Source organism: Gobio gobio, assembly GCF_949357685.1.
Source record: "Gobio gobio genome assembly, chromosome: 3".
Taxonomy (NCBI): Eukaryota; Metazoa; Chordata; class Actinopteri; order Cypriniformes; family Gobionidae; genus Gobio; species Gobio gobio.
This window is the reverse complement of record NC_137099.1, coordinates 57758879-57781075: the sequence shown is the minus strand read 5'-3', so window position 1 is coordinate 57781075 and position 22197 is coordinate 57758879. Positions and strand designations below refer to the sequence as shown.

At 41.0% G+C, this 22197-nt stretch overlaps 1 protein-coding gene across 2 annotated transcripts; it reads left to right on the top strand.

The window, feature by feature from the left end:
* The first annotated feature begins 8 nt into the window (after positions 1-8).
* cc2d1a (coiled-coil and C2 domain containing 1A) lies at positions 9-21979 on the top strand. 2 transcript variants are annotated; one of them, XM_079812849.1, is made up of 29 exons: positions 9-216; positions 656-734; positions 3714-3855; positions 6730-6836; positions 6925-7143; positions 7355-7649; positions 8684-8793; positions 8885-8957; positions 9045-9134; positions 9227-9354; positions 9434-9506; positions 10230-10354; positions 12122-12233; positions 12312-12484; positions 14192-14314; positions 14409-14467; positions 14957-15073; positions 15151-15224; positions 15789-15847; positions 16987-17038; positions 17111-17210; positions 17543-17633; positions 17726-17887; positions 19195-19253; positions 19331-19403; positions 19744-19864; positions 21342-21418; positions 21629-21676; positions 21764-21979. In XM_079812849.1, the coding sequence occupies exons 2-29, from the start codon at positions 678-680 to the stop codon at positions 21800-21802; spliced, it is 2958 nt and encodes a 985-aa protein (XP_079668975.1). In that variant the 5' UTR covers positions 9-216; positions 656-677; the 3' UTR covers positions 21803-21979. The 2 variants fall into 2 exon arrangements, with proteins under 2 accessions (XP_079668975.1, XP_079668974.1); XM_079812848.1 differs by having other exon boundaries at positions 18-216; positions 10230-10366.
* The last annotated feature ends 218 nt before the right edge of the window (positions 21980-22197 follow it).

The following is a 22197-nucleotide window of genomic DNA, read 5'->3' as shown; positions in this document are numbered from 1 at the left end:
GAGGCTCTGCTGTTGCTATGGGAAACCTGGCGAAAAGCAGGAAGTGCTGAATTGTCATTGACAGCAGTGCAGATTTGTGTTTACCTCTGTATTTATTAAACTCTAGTTCAAAAACTTAATGCCAGACAGCTTATTCTTCTCAACGGAACAGATATTGACCACGTAACCCTCCCTCGGAGGAACATATGATCGAGGTATCGTGTAGCAGGAAAGAGAGTAAGAACTAGCCTCCTTGCTAGCTGGTAACTGTGCCTGAATTAGTTGTTTACTTTCTGATTTATATTGTGAATGAGCTGAAATGTATTTCATAGCGTCATTTAGCTTTGCCTCCAACTTCAAAATCAGCGATTTTTTGGGTTTAAACCCGTAAACATAACTGTTGAAATATTAGCTATTGAGCTCATTGTCAGTTTAATGTAACGTTAGTCTGATGGAGGTCTAGAAGGTATGTTGTAGCTCTATTAAATTAAACATTTAGGCGGTGATTTTGTCTATGCATGGGTTATGCTAATATTATATAAACGTCATTATTCACGTCATGATTTGGGAATACGCCATGTCACTTTATGGTCTGGTTGGCTGTGGTGTTACTGAAGGGCTGATCCTGGTGCAGTTTTGTAGCTTTTAAAATGAATCTTTCTCGTTCTCACTCCAGGTTTGAGGGAACTGCGGAGAAAATGAGCCGAAGCCGGAACCCTCCGCAGAAGGGCCAGGGGGCCGCCAGGGCCAAACAGGTAATATACAAGAAGACTGTGTCCAGAGTCATGAAATCTCCGCTTTAAAGTCAGAAGGGAATACAAATTCACCCTATCTATTTTATAAATGTGTGTTATATACACAACCTGGCCCCAAAAAAGTCGCTGTTTGGATCTTAAATAGTTAAACAAAATCACAAAATGTATTTTCATCAAGAGGTGCATACATTTTTGGTCCAGATCTTGTATTGACAATGCAAGAGTCCAGCACTCTGTCAAGTCTCCTCCAGCTCTGGACTTTACAAGTTACATTCAGCTTTTGGCTTGCTCAGTTGGGGACACTAAATATTCAACTATATTACTGATCAGCTCATTTCAATGATCATAAAGTCATAATTAAGAGATAAAATGTTGAAAATATGATTTTAAAAGTCCTCATTAGATTAAAAAATATGATTTTAAAAGTCATAATAGTGAGATGAAAAGTCGAAAATATGACATGCTAAGTCTTATTATAAGATAAAATGTTGAAAATATGATTTTAAAAGTCCTCATTAGATAAAAAAGTTAAAAATATGATTTTAAAAGTCATAATAGTGAGATAAAAAGTCGAAAATACGACATGCTAAGTCATAATTATAAGATCAAATGTTGAAAATATGATTTTAAAAGTCCTCATTAGATAAAAAAGTAAAAATATGATTTTAAAAGTCATGATAGTGAGATGAAAAGTCAAAAACACGGCATGCTAAGTCATTATAAGATAATATGTTGAAAATATGATTTTAAGTCATAATAGTGAGATAAAAAGTCGAAAATACGACATGCTAAGTCTAAATTATAAGATCAAATGTTGAAAATATGATTTTAAAAGTCCTCATTAGATTAAAAAATATGATTTTAAAAGTCATAATAGTGAGATGAAAAGTCGAAAATATGACATGCTAAGTCTTATTATAAGATAAAATGTTGAAAATATGATTTTAAAAGTCCTCATTAGATAAAAAAGTCAAAAATATGATTTTAAAAGTCATAATAGTGAGATGAAAAGTCGAAAATATGACATGCTTAGTCATAATTATAAGATCAAATGTTGAAAATATGATTTTAAAAGTCCTCATTAGATAAAAAAGTAAAAAATATGATTTTAAAAGTCATGATAGTGAGATGAAAAGTCAAAAACACGGCATGATAAGTCATTATAAGATAATATGTTGAAAATATGATTTTAAGTCATAATAGTGAGATAAAAAGTCGAAAATACGACATGCTAAGTCTAAATGATAAGATCAAATGTTGAAAATATGATTTTAAAAGTCCTCATTAGATAAAAAATATGATTTTAAAAGTCATAATAGTGAGATGAAAAGTCGAAAATATGACATGCTAAGTCTTATTATAAGATAAAATGTTGAAAATATGATTTTAAAAGTCCTCATTAGATAAAAAAGTCAAAAATATGATTTTAAAAGTCATAATAGTGAGATGAAAAGTCGAAAATACGACATGCTCATAATTATAAGATCAAATGTTGAAAATATGATTTTAAAAGTCCTCATTAGATAAAAAAGTAAAAAATATGATTTTAAAAGTCATGATAGTGAGATGAAAAGTCAAAAACACGGCATGATAAGTCATTATAAGATAATATGTTGAAAATATGATTTTAAGTCATAATAGTGAGATAAAAAGTCGAAAATACGACATGCTAAGTCTAAATGATAAGATCAAATGTTGAAAATATGATTTTAAAAGTCCTCATTAGATAAAAAATATGATTTTAAAAGTCATAATAGTGAGATGAAAAGTCGAAAATATGACATGCTAAGTCTTATTATAAGATAAAATGTTGAAAATATGATTTTAAAAGTCCTCATTAGATAAAAAAGTCAAAAATATGATTTTAAAAGTCATAATAGTGAGATGAAAAGTCGAAAATACGACATGCTCATAATTATAAGATCAAATGTTGAAAATATGATTTTAAAAGTCCTCATTAGATAAAAAAGTAAAAAATATGATTTTAAAAGTCATGATAGTGAGATGAAAAGTCAAAAATACGACATGCTAAGTCATTATTATAAGATAAAATGTTGAAAATATGATTTTAAAAGTCCTCATTGTTAGATAAAACTAAGTCATTGTGAGATTAACTGTTGAAATTAGGACTTTAAAAGTTCTGAGATAAAAATACAGAATTTTGGATTTAAAGTCAAAATTATGACTTAAAAATCTAAATTATGATTAAAAGTGCTAATTATAAGATAAAAAGCTGAAATTAGATTTTTAAAAAGTCAAAATTATGACCAAAACACACACAAAGACATTTAAGAGATGAAATCATGCTTGTTTTTTTGTTTTTTTTATGTGTGTTTTTCATTTTTTGATTCACACTTATAAGAATAATATTTACATTATTGTTTTAATTTTGTGCAATATTTTTTTTACATTTTGAAATCAGTTTTTACAACAGAAATTAATCAATCAAAAAAGCTGACTTGACTTGACTTTAAGATGCCAATTCATGTGTGAAAATGATTCTTCATGGTCCCTCCCAACCATTGTTTCACAATCTGAGCCTGATGAATCTGGGCATTGTCATCCTGGAATATGGCCATGATGTATCTTCCAGGGTTAGAAGAGCTGATGCCAAACATATAACATGCTAGAAACATAATAATCACTGCAATAATGATCCAACCATTGACTCGTAAGCATTGGCCTATTTAAATCCAAACAGCGATGGCCGTGCAGTCAGTGTAGATCTAATTATGAACAATTCATCCATTCATATGTTTTTTTATATTTTTATTAATTATATATATATATATATTGGTTTATTAATGTTTAATCAATATGTCACAAATGGATCAGTTGAAGATAAAACTTTATAGACATAGTAAAAAAAAAAAAAATAAAAAAAAAATTACTAAAGCTAACTCAAATAATAATAAAAGATATAATAGTGTCTGCATTTTACCAAAATAACACTGGCCCCCCATTCTCACATGTAATCAGATGGGACTGCTGTTGGATTTGGCTCCTGATGGTGGGCTGGATGATTCTGGAGGAAATGAGGAGGAGCTAGAGGCGGAGCTTCTGGCCTTGATGGGAGGAGGAGGGAGGGGCGGACCAGCGGGCAGGAAACCTGGAGGAAAAGGTGAGGACACCAGACAGTGTAGATATGACATCTCAGGGCTCCCAAATGTGATGAATTGGTCGCATTTTGCAACCTGGTGTCGCACTGGTGCCGCCACCACAGTGGAATATTTACATTTTCCCTATAAAATGATTTTTGCACATTATTGTTGTTACTTAAAGTCTGCGGAGCCTGTACAGGGTCAGGAATGACATCATCATGTATACACTTTCACTTTGAAATGTCTGTGGAGGAGCTCTGACCTCATATCTGGTACCATTTGAAAGCTTAGAGTCTCTACTTTCAGGAGATATGCATCACTTTGGCATTTGTTTTACACAAAGTAACTTATTTACACTAAATTACTCTGGGACCATTTCCGAATGGATTTGGCCTACCCTAATTGAAAAGCTTCCCATACCCACATACAGTGGTCTCTAAATACACAAGTTTGGTGTCATTCTACAGGAAACCCTTTGAAGTTACATAAAACACTGCTAAAAGGGATAAGCATGTAAGTATATGTTGTCTGAGCTGTAATAGCCCCTAAGGGGTTAAGGGTCCTCCCTTCAGATCCATTTGTATAAATCTCGCATACAACATGATACAGACAAAATTCTTTGTTTCCACTATTTTCTGGAATTTAGTGGAAACAGGCCAAACTGTCTGCAGGGTGCTAGAGCTCACAAGACCTGAATTACACACTTTCAAAACTGAAAGTTAGGACGATTCTAAGGGCCCCAGAGATGGGTTTTATTAGGAGTAACAGTTCTAGTAGTAATGTATTATAAATGTAAAATCTACCAAAGAGTTACAAATATAAAAAAATAATGGCATTTCCGGCAAAATCCAGCAAAACGCTCCACTCACCGGTAAAACTACGTTCACTCATATCCCACTCTGACATGACATTTCTCTGTGCTATAATTGTGCAGCCATTAAGGTATTTATTTTTATATTTATGTTTAAATATTATAATGTATGTCTATGTTGTCAATCTATGTTGATTATGAAAAGTACTCATTCTTAATTTTAATCAATGTTTCATCAGCCATTCTGGGTTGAGCGAGCGGAGCTTAATCCAGTCCTTCCAGAAAAATGCAGCCTTTTTTTGTGATTGTTGCGGGCAAAAATCCTTGATTATGCGGCACGTTTTCTTAAAAGATGCGATGGAAAATGCGGGATATTTATGCTATTTTATGTGATAAAATTACGGGAACTTGCAAAAACTGCGGTTTGATGAAAAAGAGAAAAAAAAGCACTACATCACAGAAAGTGCTGGGAATATTTAAGTTCTCATCTTGTTTTATTGAAGACCTTAATAAACACATGGCTCAAATTTACAAAACATCGAGTCAAACAAGTTCTGTAGCTTTACAAAAGGAATATGCTACAACTTCTGAAAAAATGAATAAATAACTTCCTGTTTTACAGAGGTAGTTTTACAAAACAGACATTTGAGTGCTTCCAATGCACAAAGTGCAATCTCTGAAAGGGTTAGTTCACCCAAAAATGAAAATTCTGTCATTAATAACTCACCCTCATGTCGTTCGACACCCGTCAGACCTCCGTTCATCTTCAGAACACAAATGAAGATATTTTAGTGTAAATCTGATGGCTCTGAAAGGCCTCCATTGGCACAATGCACTTTACACTCTCAAGACCCTTAAAAGACACTAAAGACGTCGTTACAAAGTCCATCTCACTACAGTGGCTCTACAATAACTTTATAAAGCGATGAGAATAGTTTCTGTGCGCAAAAAACCCTAAATAACGACTTGTATGGTGATGAATCAGCGAGTCAATTCATGATTCGGATCGCGTGTCAAACTGCTGAAATACGTGACTTTGGCGATTAATCGACTCACTGATTCAAAACGCTTCGAAGCTTCATGATGCTGTGTTTTGAAATCGGTCAACACACCGGGAAACTGCTTTGCGCGGTCTTTTGCTGTTATTTTTGTTGGCCAGTGGGAATTTGCGTGCTTCATCATGGTTTCACCGATATCTATGGTTTCACCACGGGGTTTGCAGCTTTTCGATGACGTTCACGTCGGGTAATTACGTCCCTTCAAAACGTTCCCATGGCAATAGGGGGAAATGTGAAAATTTACTCTTGTGTGAAGTAAACAAACATTTTTCAACTTTCTGCTAATATATATGACTTCTATGCAACGAAAATGCGGGGATTATGAAATCATACTAGCCCCGCATATTTTGCATGTGGAAATAGGCAATTTATGCGGCGAAAGTGTGGCGTATTTGAAAAAATGCAGCCCCCGCTTAAATATGCGGACTTTGGCTGATTTTGCATTAAATCATGCGATCGCATAATCGCGTTTTTCTGGAGGGACTGAATAATTGGTCAGTATTATTAAATTGTAGACAAAGATTTTGGATAGCTAGGTTGGTGTGGTAGAGGGCCCAACATCATATTCTTTCATAGGGCCTAACATTGCTAGCGGCGCCCCTGCAGCTTAGACAACATATACTTACATGTTTATCACTTTTAGCAGTGGTTTATGAAACTTCAAAGGGTTTCCTGTAGAATGACACCAAACTTGTGTATTTAGACCACTGTATGTGGGTATGGGACGCTTTTCAATTTGGGTAGGCCAAATCCAGGCGGAAATCCCAAAAATGGTCCCAGACCTTAAGAGGTTAATAAGTAAATGTTATTTGCATATCAATTCAAGCTCAGTGATATTATTAGTAACTGCACTTAGTAGTGCAAAACAATAGTCATTTTATGATTAAATTAACTTTATGATAAATTGTCCCCCAGCGCTACCACATCAGCTGCTGGCGCCACCATCTGTAGAACTCCTGCTACTGCTCTCAATTTCTTATTCTGAACCCTGACAATCTTGTTTCTCTTTTATTTGCGCCATGTAGCTCCGGTGCCCATGGAGGACATTGAGCGGATGGCAGCTCTTTGTATGAAAGACCTGGACGAGGACGGAGACGATGAGGGTGATTTGGAGAACGATGCTGCTCTCTTGGTTAGGCGAAACCTTCTTGTCTTTACACACACTGCATGGGATATGATGTTTCTCGCATGAAGAGATTTTCATTCAAGTCGTTTTTCAGGCCGAGCTGAATGAGGTGTTGGAAGACAATGAGGAGCAAGTGGTCAGGAAACCCCCTCCGTCCCCAGCACCTCCTCAACGTTCAAATGCAGCGCCCCAGTCCACATCCAGCCTGGAGTCTCGCCTGCAAGAGCGCTTAGACATGTACCAAACGGCCATTACCAACGCCAAGGCTGCGGGAGAGACCAGCAAAGCACGCCGATACGACCGCGGACTGAAGGTGGACCATATCTGAGAATAGCGATCATGGCCACTGCCAATATCTGAGAGAGTAGGGTGGCCACTGTCAAAATAAAAGCTCACAAGACGTACTAGCCAAACAGAAAACCATTTACAATGACATCTTGGCGAACGCCATGTCAAACCTTCTTTCCTGCTCATGTTCCCTCGTGTTTGAAGAGTGGTCGGTAACATGTTCTCCTTGTTTTTAGACTCTACAGTCAATGCTGATGTCAGTTAAGAAAGGGAAACCCATCAATGAAGAGGAGATTCCTCCTCCTGTGGCCACTGGTGGAAAACCATCCGCTGATCCGCAGGCCGAGCCAATCGGAGAGCAAGAAAAACCTGCTCTAGCAATCACACCACCGCAGACGGCCAACGTGAAGCCGGTCGCTCCATCCAAACCTCAGCTGCTACAGCCTCCATCACAGAGACTGACGGCTATAACGCCCGATACACCAGCCATATCGCCCCTCACGCCCAGCCAGCCCAACGCACAGCACTCCGGTACACACACACACACTGAATTTCTCATTTAACTCTATGCTGCGTTCACACCAAACGCGAATAGAGCGTCAAAATCGCGTCTACCGCGTCTAGTTTGACACGTGAACATTTTGAATCGATTCGCGCGTCTGGACGTGCGTAGAAATCGAGCGTTTGAAGCAAAATAGACGCGCGTTAAGGCACTCCAGGAGAAATCTGTCATAAAACACCACTCTGCCTCTTTTCATTTTCATTAAAAATATATTAAACATTAATAGCCACAAAATGTGGTCCAGGCAACTCCTACATTATCTTCACTGCATGTATATTTAAATATCCTTAAAAAATGAAGTTATGAAACTTCTCTTTGCCCTCAGTCAAAACGATTTGGCAGACAACAAATGATAGATTCATGAGAGCAAATATCGGCCGTTAGATCCACACAAGACGAACCACTACAGGACATCAGAGCCAGCGGCAGACGCCAGAAGGACTGGCCGAGGAAAGGCTGCTCTCGCCGGGGTTAATGAGCGCCACTGATCGCCTGGATCTAACAACTCCAAAAACACAAGATTATTTTTTTTTAAATATGCGCTCTCTTTATAAATAAACCACAGATTTGAGCTCTAAACAACCACATTCCCACCTGAAAAAGTCTTACAACTACATTTTATAACACAATAGTAGTATTTTTAAATTATGCAGGGTTTCTCCTCACGTCACTTTACCACGTGACCGCAGCGAGCAGGCTCCTGATTGGTTAACGCGGCGCGAATTGACGGCAAAGTTCAAATTTTTCAACTCGGGCGTCAGATGCAAATTCGCTTCAAATGTGTGAATGCACAAAAGCACCACTCGCGTGACGCTCAATTTGCGTCCCAATTCGCGCGAACGAGGCGGATTCGCGGGACCTCCAGACGAGCGTCAACGCACCTTTCATTTGGCTTAACATTGAAATCACTCGCGCCAGACGCTCTATTCGCATTTGGTGTGAACGCAGCATTATAAAACAGTTTTGGAAGCTGTTACTGTACACATGTTTGTGTGCGTTTCAGAGCTCAAAGCGAGTATATTAAGCAGACAGAGAGAGTATAAGCTGGCAGCCATAAAGGCCAAACAGAGCGGCAACACTGACCAAGCCAAACAACTCTACCAAGTGTCCAAGGTAAGCCAGTGCCACGGATTCATATTCATATTCATCAAAGAGCTATGAAAATGAACTTTTATTTGCTCTCTGTCTCCGCGTTTCCACACAGAGATTAGACTTGCTGGTGGAGACTGTTGACCGAGGGGAGTTTGTCGACATCAGCTCACTGCCGCCCCCTCCTGGTACATCTTCACCTCACAGATCAGCACTCACCCCAGTTACACCCTGGTTAGTTGTGTCAGATATTGATGAGAGTCTCTCTGTTTCAGTTGAGGTTGAAGTGCCACGTTCAAACCCTCCTCAGCTGTCCTCTAAACCAGACGCCCCTCCTGCTGCACCCACTGCTGCCCCAGACACAGGTGAGAGCGAGTATCTCCCAGACACAGGGGAAATGCTGTCTAGATATCGGTTACACTGTATATGAAAGGATGTGTGTGTGTGTGTGTGTCAGCTCTCTCTGCTCCCCGGAGCGTCGCCGAGGCCTTACAGCAGCGCATGGACAAATACAAAGAAGCCGCAGAGAGCGCCAAGAGCAAAGGAGACGACCGCAAAGCACGCATGCACCAGCGCATAATCAAGGTAACGCACACGAAGAGTCACGTGTATAAGAAAGATGCCATTTTTAACCACCTTTGTGTGTGTGTGTTCTTCACTTCAGCAATATCAAGATGCCATTAAAGCACAAAAAGCAGGACGGCCTGTGAATCTGGCAGATCTTCCTGTTCCACCAGGTAATGCTTGTTTATGTGTTTGTGTCCTGCAGAGTTTAGCTCCAACCCTGATCAATCTCACCTGTGTGTAGCTTTTTAGCAATCTTGAAGACCATGATTGTGTTTGATTAGAGTTTGGAGCAAGCGGCTACCTCCCGCGGTCTCTCTTGAAGCCAATACGGAAGTGACTGAAACTGCAGTTCATCGACTGGCCACTAGAGGCTCCAACAGGGAGTCAATCGATCCCATAGACCGCCCATGTTAAAATGCCCAACTTTACAGCAGATTAAAACATGTTTACAGTCTGGGACAAATTGTGGTTTTGGTCTATATGGCTAATTTTGCCCTTCATGACAGCTGTGAGGGGGGTGAATTATTTTATAACTCATTCGTTACATTATATAAAGCCTTAAAGTTCTGCATAATTAAGGGGGCGTGGCCACTTTGAGTGACAGGTGGATTGCCGTTTGTCTGCTGTCTGTTAGTCATCGCTTCACCTCAGCTCCGCCCACGTCCCGCCTCTTTGTCCATTGTCAGTTATCCCTGAGTGACGCACTCCCAAGATGGCAATGGCCATCCATATTTTTTTACAGTCTATGGTTGGAGCTAAACTCTACAGGCCAGTGGAGAACCCCTAATATAATATATAACAAAAAAAATAGACGTCAAAGGAAAGTCCTCTCAAGAATAGCTGTCGATGGTTTCTGTGCCTCTTTTGACGTTGTGTATGTGTGTGCATATCAGGTTGTCCTCCACTGCAGGGCACCGAGGGAGGCAACCAGAATTTTATGGGCGTCCTGGAGACAGCCATGAAACTGGCCAATCAGGACGAAGATGCCGATGCGGATGAAGACGAGGAGCCACAAAAGGTAGCGTCTAAGGTCGGTGAAGCATCTGGAACAGGGATGGGCAACTTCAGTCCTGGAGGGCCACTCACTGTCCTGGAGAGTTTAGCTGAAACCCTAATTCAATTCAATTCAATTCAATTCAAATTTATTTGTATAGCGCTTTTCACAATACACATTGTTTCAAAGCAGCTTCACAGAAAGTGCATTTCATAAATGTACATTGAAAAATGTTAGAAAGAGAATGTTAAAGAAAAATGTTAGGATAAGTTAATCAATCATGTATTATTTTAGGCCATAACAACGCTGGCGTTGAGTCGTCTCTTCACAGGCGTCGAGTCGTCTCATCACAGGGGCATCTGAAGTCTCCATGACAGGCTGGATACAAACTGGAGCTGACGAACTAGTTACCTCGGGACTAGTGTCCCGAGATAACAACAGAAAAGCAGATGGGAAATAATTAGCATAGTTGCTGTTCAGAATATTAATGCTGTTGGTGCCATTTAACTGTAGTATAAAACTTATTTATAATGTGAATGCTTGGCTAAAGAGATGCGTCTTTAATCTAGTTTTAAACTGGGACAGCGAGTCTGAACCTCGAACAATATCCGGAAGACTATTCCAGAGTTTAGGAGCTAAATGTGAAAATGCCCTCCCTCCTTTAGTGGACTTAGATATCCTAGGAATGACCAGAAGCCTAGAGTTTAGTGATCTTAAAGAGCGCGATGGATTGTAGGGCGATAAAAGATCAGTTAAATACACTGGAGCTAAACCATTTAGGGCTTTATAGGTCAGTAGCAATACTTTGTAATTGATACGGAACTTAATAGGTAACCAGTGTAGAGATGATAAAATTGGTGTTATATGATCATATTTTCTTGACCTAGTAAGAACTCTAGCAGCTGCGTTTTGGACTAACTGTAGCTTGTTTATCGATGATGCAGGACAACCAGCTAATAAAGCATTACAGTAATCTAGTCTCGAGGTCATGAATGCATGAACTAACTTTTCTGCATCAGAAATAGATAGCATGTTACGTAGCTTGGCAATGTTTCTAAGGTGGAAAAATGCCGTTCTTGTAACATATGAAATATGACTTTCGAAAGACAAGTTGCGGTCTAATATAACAAGTTGCGGTCTAATCAAACACACCTCAACAAGCTAACGTCTTCAGGATTATGAGGCTGTGTCGGAAATCGCCCCCGATACCCTCATTCACTATTCCCTAAATTACTGCACTAATATAGTCCACTTGAAGGAGTGAATGAAGACGAGTGAGTGAATTCAGACACTGATCGTGCACAGCTTGTGCTCGCTGTTTAATCATTATTTGAAACGGAGCAAACTGGCAGCTCCAGTAGTAATGAAAAGATTTATCTTGAACATGCTGGAAACAAGCATGTATAAACCGTGATTAAACAATTTAATAATCAATTAAAAAGGAATTTATACCTCTATGATATTATGCTGCAGCCAACTAGCGGTTTGGAAAATAGATGATTGATTCAGCTGCGGGCGCCATCTTCGGACGAGATGTGGGAATTGATCCAACACAGTGCATTATGGGCATTCTCTAGCCATACATCGGTTGTACACTCGTTCCCTCAAATAGTGCCCTATTTAAGGGGTCGATTTCGGACACAGCCCTAGAAAGCTACAGGTAGGTGAGTTTAATCAGGGTTGGAGCTAAACTCTTCATGACAGTGTGTGGCCCCCCAGGACTGAAGTTGCCCATCCCTGATCTAGAAACTGTGCTTCAGCCTGATTCTTCATCGCTCTGTTTCCGTGTAGCCATCAGCTCTGCCTGCCGTTCAGAAATCAAGAGCTCCCGCTCCTCCGAAAGCCTCGTCCACCGCAGGGACGCCCACCGGCTCCACAAACACCCCCAAACCAGGAGGGAAAGGTAGAGGGAGTTTATGTAAAGGCATTAATGTGCATGTGCATGTGCTGTTGTGTAATGTGTGTGTGTTGTGTTTTGTAGCCCAGCAGCAGCTGGATTTCCTGACGATGCGCAGGCAGCAGTTTGTGAAGGCGGCGTTGCGCTCTAAAGAGATGAAGGACATGCAGGGAGCCGCGCAGCACCTCAGAAACGCTAAAGGCCTGGATTCCATGATCAATGCCGCCAAGTCCGGACTTCCTGTTGACATCACCAAGGTTTGTGAATTAGCGACGCACTAATGGATGCTTTTCACATTTCCCATAACTACAACGAAAAAATGTGTTCCCATTTGCTCCAATAGAAAAATAAAATCTTTTCTTCTTTATTTTGACGTATATCTGAGTGCAACGGCTTCACAAACAAGAACAAATGTAGGGCGGGGCTTGATTTTGTCCATTGTGAATTGATTGGATGGTTGTGGTTTGCTATTGGAGGATCTCATGTGAGTGACAGGTTGCCCCGCCCTAACGCTAGTAAACACATCACCAGAGAAGAGAAGAGAGGGAAAGTTACTTTGATTAAAACGGTCCCATAATTCCTCAGGTGTCCCCAGAATGTGTCTGTGAAGTTTCAGCTCAAAATACCTCACAGATTATTTATTATAGGATGTTTTGAAAGCCCCTATTTGGGTGGGAGCAAAACCGCGCTGTTTTCGTGTGTTTCTTTAAATGCAAATGAGCTGCGGCTCCCCGCCCCCTTTTCAGAATAGGGCGGAGCTTTTACAGCTTGCGCTAGTTTGGATAAACGACAACAACAACTGGAGTGTGACACATGCCATAAGCGTTATTGCTTGGAAGTAGGGCTGGGCGATATGGCTGAAAACTGTATCACGATCGATAATTATTCATATTTTTATGTCCTATTTAAAATAAGGACCAGGAGAAAAATACATCACATTTAAACATTTTTATTTTAAACTTAACCTTCCTCTGATTATAATCCCCTCGGTTATAAAGCAGTCCTTAAAGAAAAATTATGCTTTTTTTTGTGATTGTTGCGGGCAAAAATCCTTGATTATGCGGCACGTTTTCTTAAAAAATGCGATGGAAAATGTGGGATAACTTGCAAAAACTGTGGTTTGATGGAAAAGAGAAAAAAAGCACTACACCACAGAAAGTGCTGGGAATATTTAAGTTCTCATCTTGTTTTATTGAAGACCTTAATAAACACATGGCTCAAATTTACAAAACATCGAGTCAAACAAGTTCTGTAGCTTTACAAAAGGAATATGCTACAACTTCTGAAAAAATGAATAAATAACTTCCTGTTTTACAGAGGTAGCTTTACAAAACAGACATTTGAGTGCTTCCAATGCACAAAGTGCAATCTCTGAAAGGGTTAGTTCACCCAAAAATGAAAATTCTGTCATTAATGACTTACCCTCATGTCGTAACCCGTAAGACCTCCGTTCATCTTCAGAACACAAATGAAGATATTTTAGTGTAAATCCGATGGCTCTGAAAGGCCTCCATTGGCACAATGCACTTTACACTCTCAAGACCCTTAAAAGACACTAAAGACGTCGATACAAAGTCCATCTCACTACAGTGGTTCTACAATAACTTTATGAAGTGACGAGAATAGTTTTTGTGCGCAAAAAACCCCTAAATAACGACTTGTATAGTGATGACCGATTTCAAAACACAGCATCATGAAGCTTCGAAGCGTTATGAATCAGTGAGTCGATTCATGATTCGGATCGCGTGTCAAACTGCTGAAATACGTGACTTTGGCGATTCAAACCGCTGAATCGACTCATTGATTCATAATGCTTCGAAGCTTCATGATGCTGTGTTTTGAAATCGTTCGACACACCGGGAAACTGCTTTGCGCGGTCTTTTGCTGTTATTTTTGTTTTGTTATTTTTTATTTTTTCAGAAATGTTAAGATGTGTTATTAACGGTGTCGTCTGTGGTGTGCAGGTGCCGGGCGCTCCGGTCACTGAGGAGGACTACAGACTGTCCCAGTCGCGCTCTTCTGCCATGTCTCCGCACTCAGCTGAGCAGTACACACAGCTCATGGGGCAGCTCAAACTGCAGCACGAGGTCCCTGCTCCTGTCCTACACACACTACAGTACATCTGATACATGTGAAGCACACGCAGAATGAGTTTACCATCTCCATGATTCATGTTTCCAGAAATGCCTGACCTACTCGCAGCAGTTCACTCACATGGGGAATGTAGCCGAAACGGCCAGGTGTGTGTTTTCCTTCATCTCGATAGTACTGTGTTTGTGTGTTTAGCTTTTACATTCGGTAAGCAGGTGTTTTGAGTGATGAATGTTCACTACTGTTCAAAAGTTTACACTGTTTTTGCAGAGAAATTCTTACATTTATTCAGCAAGGATGTATTAAATTGATAAAAATTATACAAAATATCCTATTTATTATTAATATCTGTTCTAAACGTAAATGCTAATATAAATCTTACGCTGAAATATCAAATCTTGAGCTAGCCTTAAAGTGTATCTGTGTCAGATTTTGCCGAGCGAATGTCCCACATGGACAGTAAAACCCGAAATTACACACAGAGTGGGAGCAGCAAACCGCCCCCCTGAGGGAGCCGCTTAATAAACACACTAAATAATGAAACCTGCAGGAAGGGCCATATGAGGCGTTCGCAAGACAAGAGGAGTCAATGGAAAGTGCTTATGATAGAAAAACAAACGTGTGTGTGTGTGTTGTAGGTTTGAGAAGCTGGCGGAGGAATGCATGAGTAATATTGAAGTACTGAAGAAAGCTCACGCCAAAGGCCGACCCGTACCCAAGTACCACACCGAGGAGCGCACCCTCAACACAGTCAAGTAAGAACACACACAACACGTTTGTCAGAGAGGACGTCCCGCACGGATTCCATAAATGTCTTCATCTCTGTGATCAGGATCTTTCCTAACCTGACCTCCAATGACATGGTGCTGACCGTCGTGAAGGGGATCAACCTGCCCACTCCTCCAGGTGTGTGTGTGTGTGTGTGTGTGAGAGAGAGAGAGAGTGAGTGTGTGTGTGGACTGGTAATCCCTACGTTATGGGGACAAAATGTCCCCACAAAGATGGCAATATCCGAAATCCTCATCCTTGTGGGGACATTTTTAGGTCCCCATGAGGAAAACATCTTATAAATCAGACTAAGTGATGTTTTTTGAAAATGTAAAAATGCAGAATGTCTCCTGTGATGGGTAGGTTTAGGGGCAGTGTGTGTGTGTGTGTGTGTGTGTGTGTGTGTGTGTGTGTGTGTGTGTGTGTGTGTGTGTGTGTGTGTGTGTGTGTGTGTGTGTGTGATGGGTAGGTTTAGGGGCAGGGGCAGTGTAGGGGGATAGAATATACGGTATGTACGGTATAAAAACCATTACGCCTATGGAAAGTCCGCATAAAACATGAAAACCCAACGTGTGTGTGTGTGTGTGTGTGTGTGTGTGTGTGTGTGTGTGTGTGTGTGTGTGTGTGTGTGTGTGTGTGTGTGTGAGAGAGAGTGTGTGTGAGTGTACATAAATAATGATGTTGTTTTGGTGTTTGCTCCAGGAGTTTCAGCCAGTGATCTGGATGCAAGTGTGCGCTTTGAGTTTCCCTTTCCCAATGCGGTACGCAACACACACACACACACACACTCTCTCTCTCTCTCTCTCTCTCTCTCACACACACACACACACACACTCACACTCACTCTCGCTCACACACACACACACACACACACACACATTCCCACGCTGTAAATGTTAAACAAGTAGGTGCATTTTTTTAACCCAGCAGCCATATCACCACTGGTTTCCCACTGGAGCTACGCAGGGCTGAGTCTGGTCAGTACCGGGATGGGAGACCAACTGGGAAAACTAGGCTTCTGCTGGTAGAGGTGTTAGTGAGGCCAGCAGGGGGCGCTCACCCTGTGGTCTGTGTGGGGCCTAACACCCCAGTGATGGGTTACAGTACTGTAACAAGCACCGTCCTTCGGATGAGACGTTAAACCGAGGTCCTGACTCTCTGTGGTCATAGAAAATCCCAGGATGTCCTTCGGAAAAAGAGTAGGGGTGTAACCTCGGCATCCTGGCCAAATTTGCCCATTGGCCCCTGTCCATCATGGCCTCCTAATCATCCCCCTATCCTGATTGGCTTCATCACTCGGTCTCCTCTCCACCATCAGCTGGTGTGTGGTGGGCGTTCTGACACAAAATGGCTGCCGTCTCCTCATCCAGGTGGTGCTGCACATCAGTGGTGGTTGAGGAGATTCCCCCCCCCCCCCCCCCTTCCATGTATAGCTTTCGAGTGCCCAGAAAAAACCTATATAAATTATGATTATTACTCGCTTTTGTGTTTCTCCTCCCTCCACCGTTTTACCATTTTTTTTATCCAACTAAGAACACATGGAAACACATTTACTGAATAAATCCCTCGATGTGCAACAACAAACTCACGAGACTTTGCCTCAGCAGAGGCTGTGATTGGATAACTGGACTAACCAGTGGACCAATGGCATCGCAGCATCTCAGATGTTAGTTTGGTGGGTCTGAAACGCCTGAGCCGAAGTCTGTGATCAGAATGATTTGGTTTAATTCCCTCCAGAAGCGTCTCACATGATGGTTCACAAACACAAGAGCGCAAGACAACATGACAGCGTTTGTTGTGTTTCATCTGAGACAAATGTTTTATGCGATATTCCAATTTTGTGCTCAAAGTTCAATTCACAACTTTGAATGGAAACATATATTGTGTGGATTTTTCTTAGGAAGAAGCTCAGAGAGACAAAACCAGCACTGTGAGAAACACCAACAGTCCAGGTACACACACACACACGCGATCTGTCTGTTAAACAGGTGGCGGCATTAGCTGACAGTCTCTGTGTGTTTTAGAGTTTAAGGAGCAGTTCAAGCTGAACATCAAGCGAGATCACCGAGGCTTTAAGAGGATCGTGCAGGCCAAGGGCATCAAGTTTGAGGTCGTGCACAAAGGGTGAGAGAGACTCTTAATAATCAACACTAACAGTCAATGCAGAAAACACATTCAGTGGCCCATAATACTAACACATTAAAACATGTGCATTTTCGCATTGTTACAGTTAAGCAGATTTCCCTCCCAAATTCTCATTGCTGTAATGTGTGTGTGTGTGTGTGTGTGTGTGTGTGTGTGTGTGTGTGTCTGTGTGTGTGTGTGTGTGTGTGTGTGTGTGTGTGTGTGTGGTTGTGTGTGTGTCTGTGTGTGTGTGTGTGTGTGTGTGTGTGTGTGTGTGTGTGTGTGTGTGTGTGTGTGTGTGTGTGTGTGTGTGTGTGTGTGTGTGTGTGTAGTGGCCTCTTCAAGACAGATAAGGTGGTGGGAAGCGCTCAGCTGAAGCTGGAAGCCCTGGAGAACCAGTGTGAGATCCGAGAGATTATAGACGTGAGTGATCACACAGACGCACATTCTGGTGTCACATGCACACAAGCGCGGCGTCCCATGAGTGTGTGTGTGTGTCTGTGCTGCTGTTGCAGGTGTTGGACGGACGGAAGGCGACGGGAGGGAAGCTGGAGCTGCGTGTGAAGATCCGGGAGCCGCTGGGTGGAGTTCAGCTGCAGCCGGTGACGGAGAAATGGATCGTCATCGACCCGCTCACACCTTCACCCGAGAAAGAGAAAAGCAACAACAAGGAACGGGTATGAGCTCATATTACTGCTGCTTTATTACACACCGGCTGTGATGTTACACAGGGTTCCTACGGGGTTTGGAAAAGTATGGAAAAGTATGGAATTTGATTTGAGTGATTTCCAGGTCTGGAAAAGTATGGAAAAAATAAATCAGAGTATGGAAAAATATTTATGTTTCCAGACTATTGTCCCTATTTCATTTTCTAAATATAAAATGAAGAATTTCTAAATGTATATAATAAATATATACACAATCGTTTTTTTTTCAATGAATGAAAAACTTGTAGCCTAGCTATGGCAGTAAAGGTCAGACCTGTGTGTTCCTTCCTCTTCTCAGTTCAACAGTGGTTAACACAGCACTTTGTAGTTTGAGAAAGCAAGTTGGGTTTGAGGATAAAACCGAGTCGATGGTGGAGTTCTTAAAGGAATAGTACACCCAAAATGAAAATTTGTCATTTATTTACCCCCATGTCTTTCAAAACCATAAGACTTTATTATATTAACATTTTTAATATTTTAAACCTGAGAGATTTCAGTCCCTTTATTAAAGGACTAGTTCACCCCAAAATGAAAATGTCCTAATCATTTACTCACCTCAATGCCATCCAAGATATCCATGACTTACTTTCTTCAGTGAAAGATAAATTAAGTTTTTGAGCAACCAACTGAGTTGGTGCCATTTTGGAAGGCATTGGGGTGAGTAAATGATTAGGACATTTTCATTTTGAGGTGAACTAATCCTTTAAATATCTTCATGTGTCCAAGATTTCCAAGATTAACAAAAGTCTTATTAGTTTAAAATGACATGAGGGTAAGTAAATTATGATAGAAATTAAATTTTTGGGTAAATTAATAGCCCTTTAAAAAAATTGTGACTGATTTAGCATTTTGATCGTTAGGGTCATAAAAGGCAATATTTTAATATAGGATTTCTAAATATTAGATAGCCTACATAGAGGATTTGACTCGGTGGCGATAGCATTGTGGGTAAGTGGTTTGCCATGTAGTGCTGTTGTGCTTCGGGAGACCCGAGTTCGAGTCCGGCCTCATGGACTTTTCCCAATCCCTCCCCCCTCTCTCCCTCCTGTCTAGCTACTTTCCTATCCTAATCAAAGGCAAAAACGCCAATACTAAATCTTTAGACTGTAACACTTGTTAGCAGTTGAATTTGAAAACATTTTATCAGAACAAGTTAAATATGTTCGTAAAAATCTGTAGGAAGTCTGGAAATTCGAGTCTGGAAAAGTATGGAATTTTGAAATGAAAATTGTGTAGGAACCCTGCTTACATAAACTCATAAAACATTCTCTCTCCAGCAAGCTCCTTCTCCAAGAGCCAAACCCCCAAATGATCATGACAGGAACTATAAGCCGAGGTAAGACTGAAGCTGATTGAGCGGCAGGTCTGGCGTGTCCCGCCGTGAGTGTGTTCACGTGTGTGTCTCTGTTTCAGCTCGTCTCCTCCGCAGTATAAACTGCACAGCTTCAGCCTGCTTCACCACGACAAAGAGAGACTGGAGTGGAAGGTGTGTGTGTGTGTGTGTGTGTGTGTGTGTGCTGGTGTCCGTCGGGAGACGTTTACTGTTTGTGAGCAGGGGCAAGTTGCATAAACTAAGCCATTATGTTAAGACAGTGTCTTAAGATCTAGTATGAGCCACTAGCAGTTAGGCAAGTGGCATCCAGTCTTACTTTTCGTATCAAATTAGGCCAGTCTATGTTTTTATGTAACTGATTTAAAAAAATTATGAACAGTCTTAAAGAAAAAAATGTATGTCTAACTTGTAAGACTAGTCTTAACGGTTTATGCAACCGGCCCCAGATCTAGAGTGTATCATGAGTCGTGTGTGTGTGTGTGTGTCTCTTCAGATCAGCGAATATAAGAAGAACAGACGAGACCCGTCAGAGCTGATCAAGCAGCACATGGACGTCTGTCATCGACTGCAATGGCAGAAATCACACCTGGAGAAACATCCCACAGCTCTGACAGGTGCAGGAAATAACGCTTCTGTTCCGCAATTGATCAAGAGCGAGAGCAGAGACATTTATAGTGTTCTATTTCAGATAAATGCTGTTCTTTCTATTCATTATAATCATCAGAAATCATATGACACTGAAGACTGATGCTGAAAATAAGTTGCATTTTAACATACACCGATAAGGCATAACATTATGACAGGTGAAGTGAATAACACTGATGATCTCTTCATCTCCTGTTAGTGGGTGGGATATATTAGGCAGCAAGTGAACATTTTGACCTCAGAGTTGATGTGTTAGAAGCAGGAATAATGGGCAAGCGTAAGGATTTGAGTGAGTTTGACAAGGGCCAGATTGTGATGGCGAGACGACTGGGTCAGAGCATCTCAGTTTGTTGTGCCAGTCAGAGTGTCCATGCTGACCCCTGACCTCCGCCCAAAGCACAACAGTGGCACGTGAGCATCAGAACTGGACCACGGAGCAATGGAAGAAGGCGGCCTGCTCTGAAGAATCATGTTTTCTTTTACATCACGTGGATGGCCGTGTGTGTGTGTGTGTGTGTGTGTGTGTGTGTGTGTGTGTGTGTGTGTGTGTGTGTGTGTGTGTGTGTGTGTGTGTGTGTGTGTGTGTGTGTGTGTGTGTGTGTGTGTGTGTGTGTGTGTGTGTGTGTGTGTGTGTGTGTGTGTGTGTGTGTGTGTGTGTGTGTGTGTGTGTGTGTGTGTGTGTGTGTGTGTGTGTGTGTGTGTGTGTGTGTGTGTGTGTGTGTGTGTGTGTGTGTGTGTGTGTGTGTGTGTGTGTGTGTGTGTGTGTGTGTGTGTGGCTTACCTGGGGAACACATGGCACCAGGTGCACTATGGGAAGAAGGCAAGCCGGCGGAGGCAGTGATGCTTTGGGCGGAAACCTTGGGTCCTGCCATCCATGTGGATGTTACTTTGACCAACAAAATATCATCATAATGTTATGCCTGATCTGTGTATATTAACATGGAAAACAGCTATTTTGGTTTGTAGTAATACTTCACAATTTTACAGATTTTACTGTATTTATAATCAAATAAATGTAGCCTGATGGGCTTCTTTCAAAAACATCAAAAAATATTTTGGTATATAATTAAATAAATGATATAAATGATTAGCACACCACACTCTTAACATTGACAAGCACCTCTTAATATTTTTTAATTGTAATTAATACATGATTTAGTCTATTTATTAACTTTTTTCATGTGTGAATAGTAGAGTAACAGCCATTTTTTTTATTTTATATAAATAAACAAAAATATAGAAAACAACCGCTGTAGTTCACTAAATGTATATTTTTTTACAAAAAAGACGATGAAATGCTGCGTGTGGACTGCTGGGTAAAATATTGATAGATAGATTCAAACGTATCCGTGAATGTGTTTCATTGAGATGAGCCGTGTGAATGAAGCGATTGACCAGCGCTGTGTAAGAGAGATGCTCAGTAACGTGTCTCTGTCTGTGTCTCAGAATATGAAAATGTGCTGCGGAAGTTCGTCCACGGCCTCTCGGATTCGGTGAAAGTGTTTTCCAGCCAAGGCAACAGAGTGAGCAAAACCACACGCACACACACACATCTGCATTGATAAGTTGTCTCCTCCTTCAGTGTCCTCCATCAGGTGTCCTATTTTCCTCATTAAATATCCCATTTCACTCAGAAATACTGGCCAGGGCTGAAGTAAAATGGATGGCACATTTTCTCGTAGAGCTCAAAGTAATGTTTAGATTAAAGCTAAAGAACTGTTGTTGTCTGTCAGGACGCAGCGAAGGACGCACTCGGCCGGCTGAAGATGGTGGAGAACGAGGTGAATATGAAGCCCTTCCGCCCGTGTCTCTGCTCCGTCACATGTCCAGTGAACTCACCGCCGTGTCTTTCATTCTCTTCCTCACAGCTGGAGTCAGTCAGGAAAAAGCGGGCCGTCAGAGAGTGAAGAAACGCCTCGAGTGGCGTGACTGTTCACACACTTCTGAAGTCATGGGCATATGATAACACTACACTGTAGGGAAACACTACACTCACACTAACACACACTCCTCAGAGTGTTTCTCTTTTGAAAGGACAGACATCTGAATGTTTCCAGTGAGATTAGACTCATCTCACCTTATGCAAAAATGAAGATAAATCATAGACTTAAAGGTGATGATGATGATACACGGGGCATTGAGAATGGGCAGCACATTGTGATCTGGATACTTTAGGTCGTGTCTCAGCAACATTACTCATCACCATAACGGGGAAATCTCACAAAAACATGCCTGGGTCATATTTCAGACCAAAATCAAAATATTAGAACATATATATATTTAGCATAAAGCAGAATACGGT

Bases quoted from the DNA above. Each gene is read 5' to 3' on its own strand.
- cc2d1a (XM_079812848.1), top strand. From the start codon at position 678: ATGAGCCGAAGCCGGAACCCTCCGCAGAAGGGCCAGGGGGCCGCCAGG. The intron at 8,794-8,884 runs GTAAGCCAGTGC...GTTTCCACACAG, and splicing joins AACTCTACCAAGTGTCCAAG to AGATTAGACTTGCTGGTGGA. The intron at 19,865-21,341 runs GTGCAGGAAATA...TCTGTGTCTCAG, and splicing joins ACATCCCACAGCTCTGACAG to AATATGAAAATGTGCTGCGG.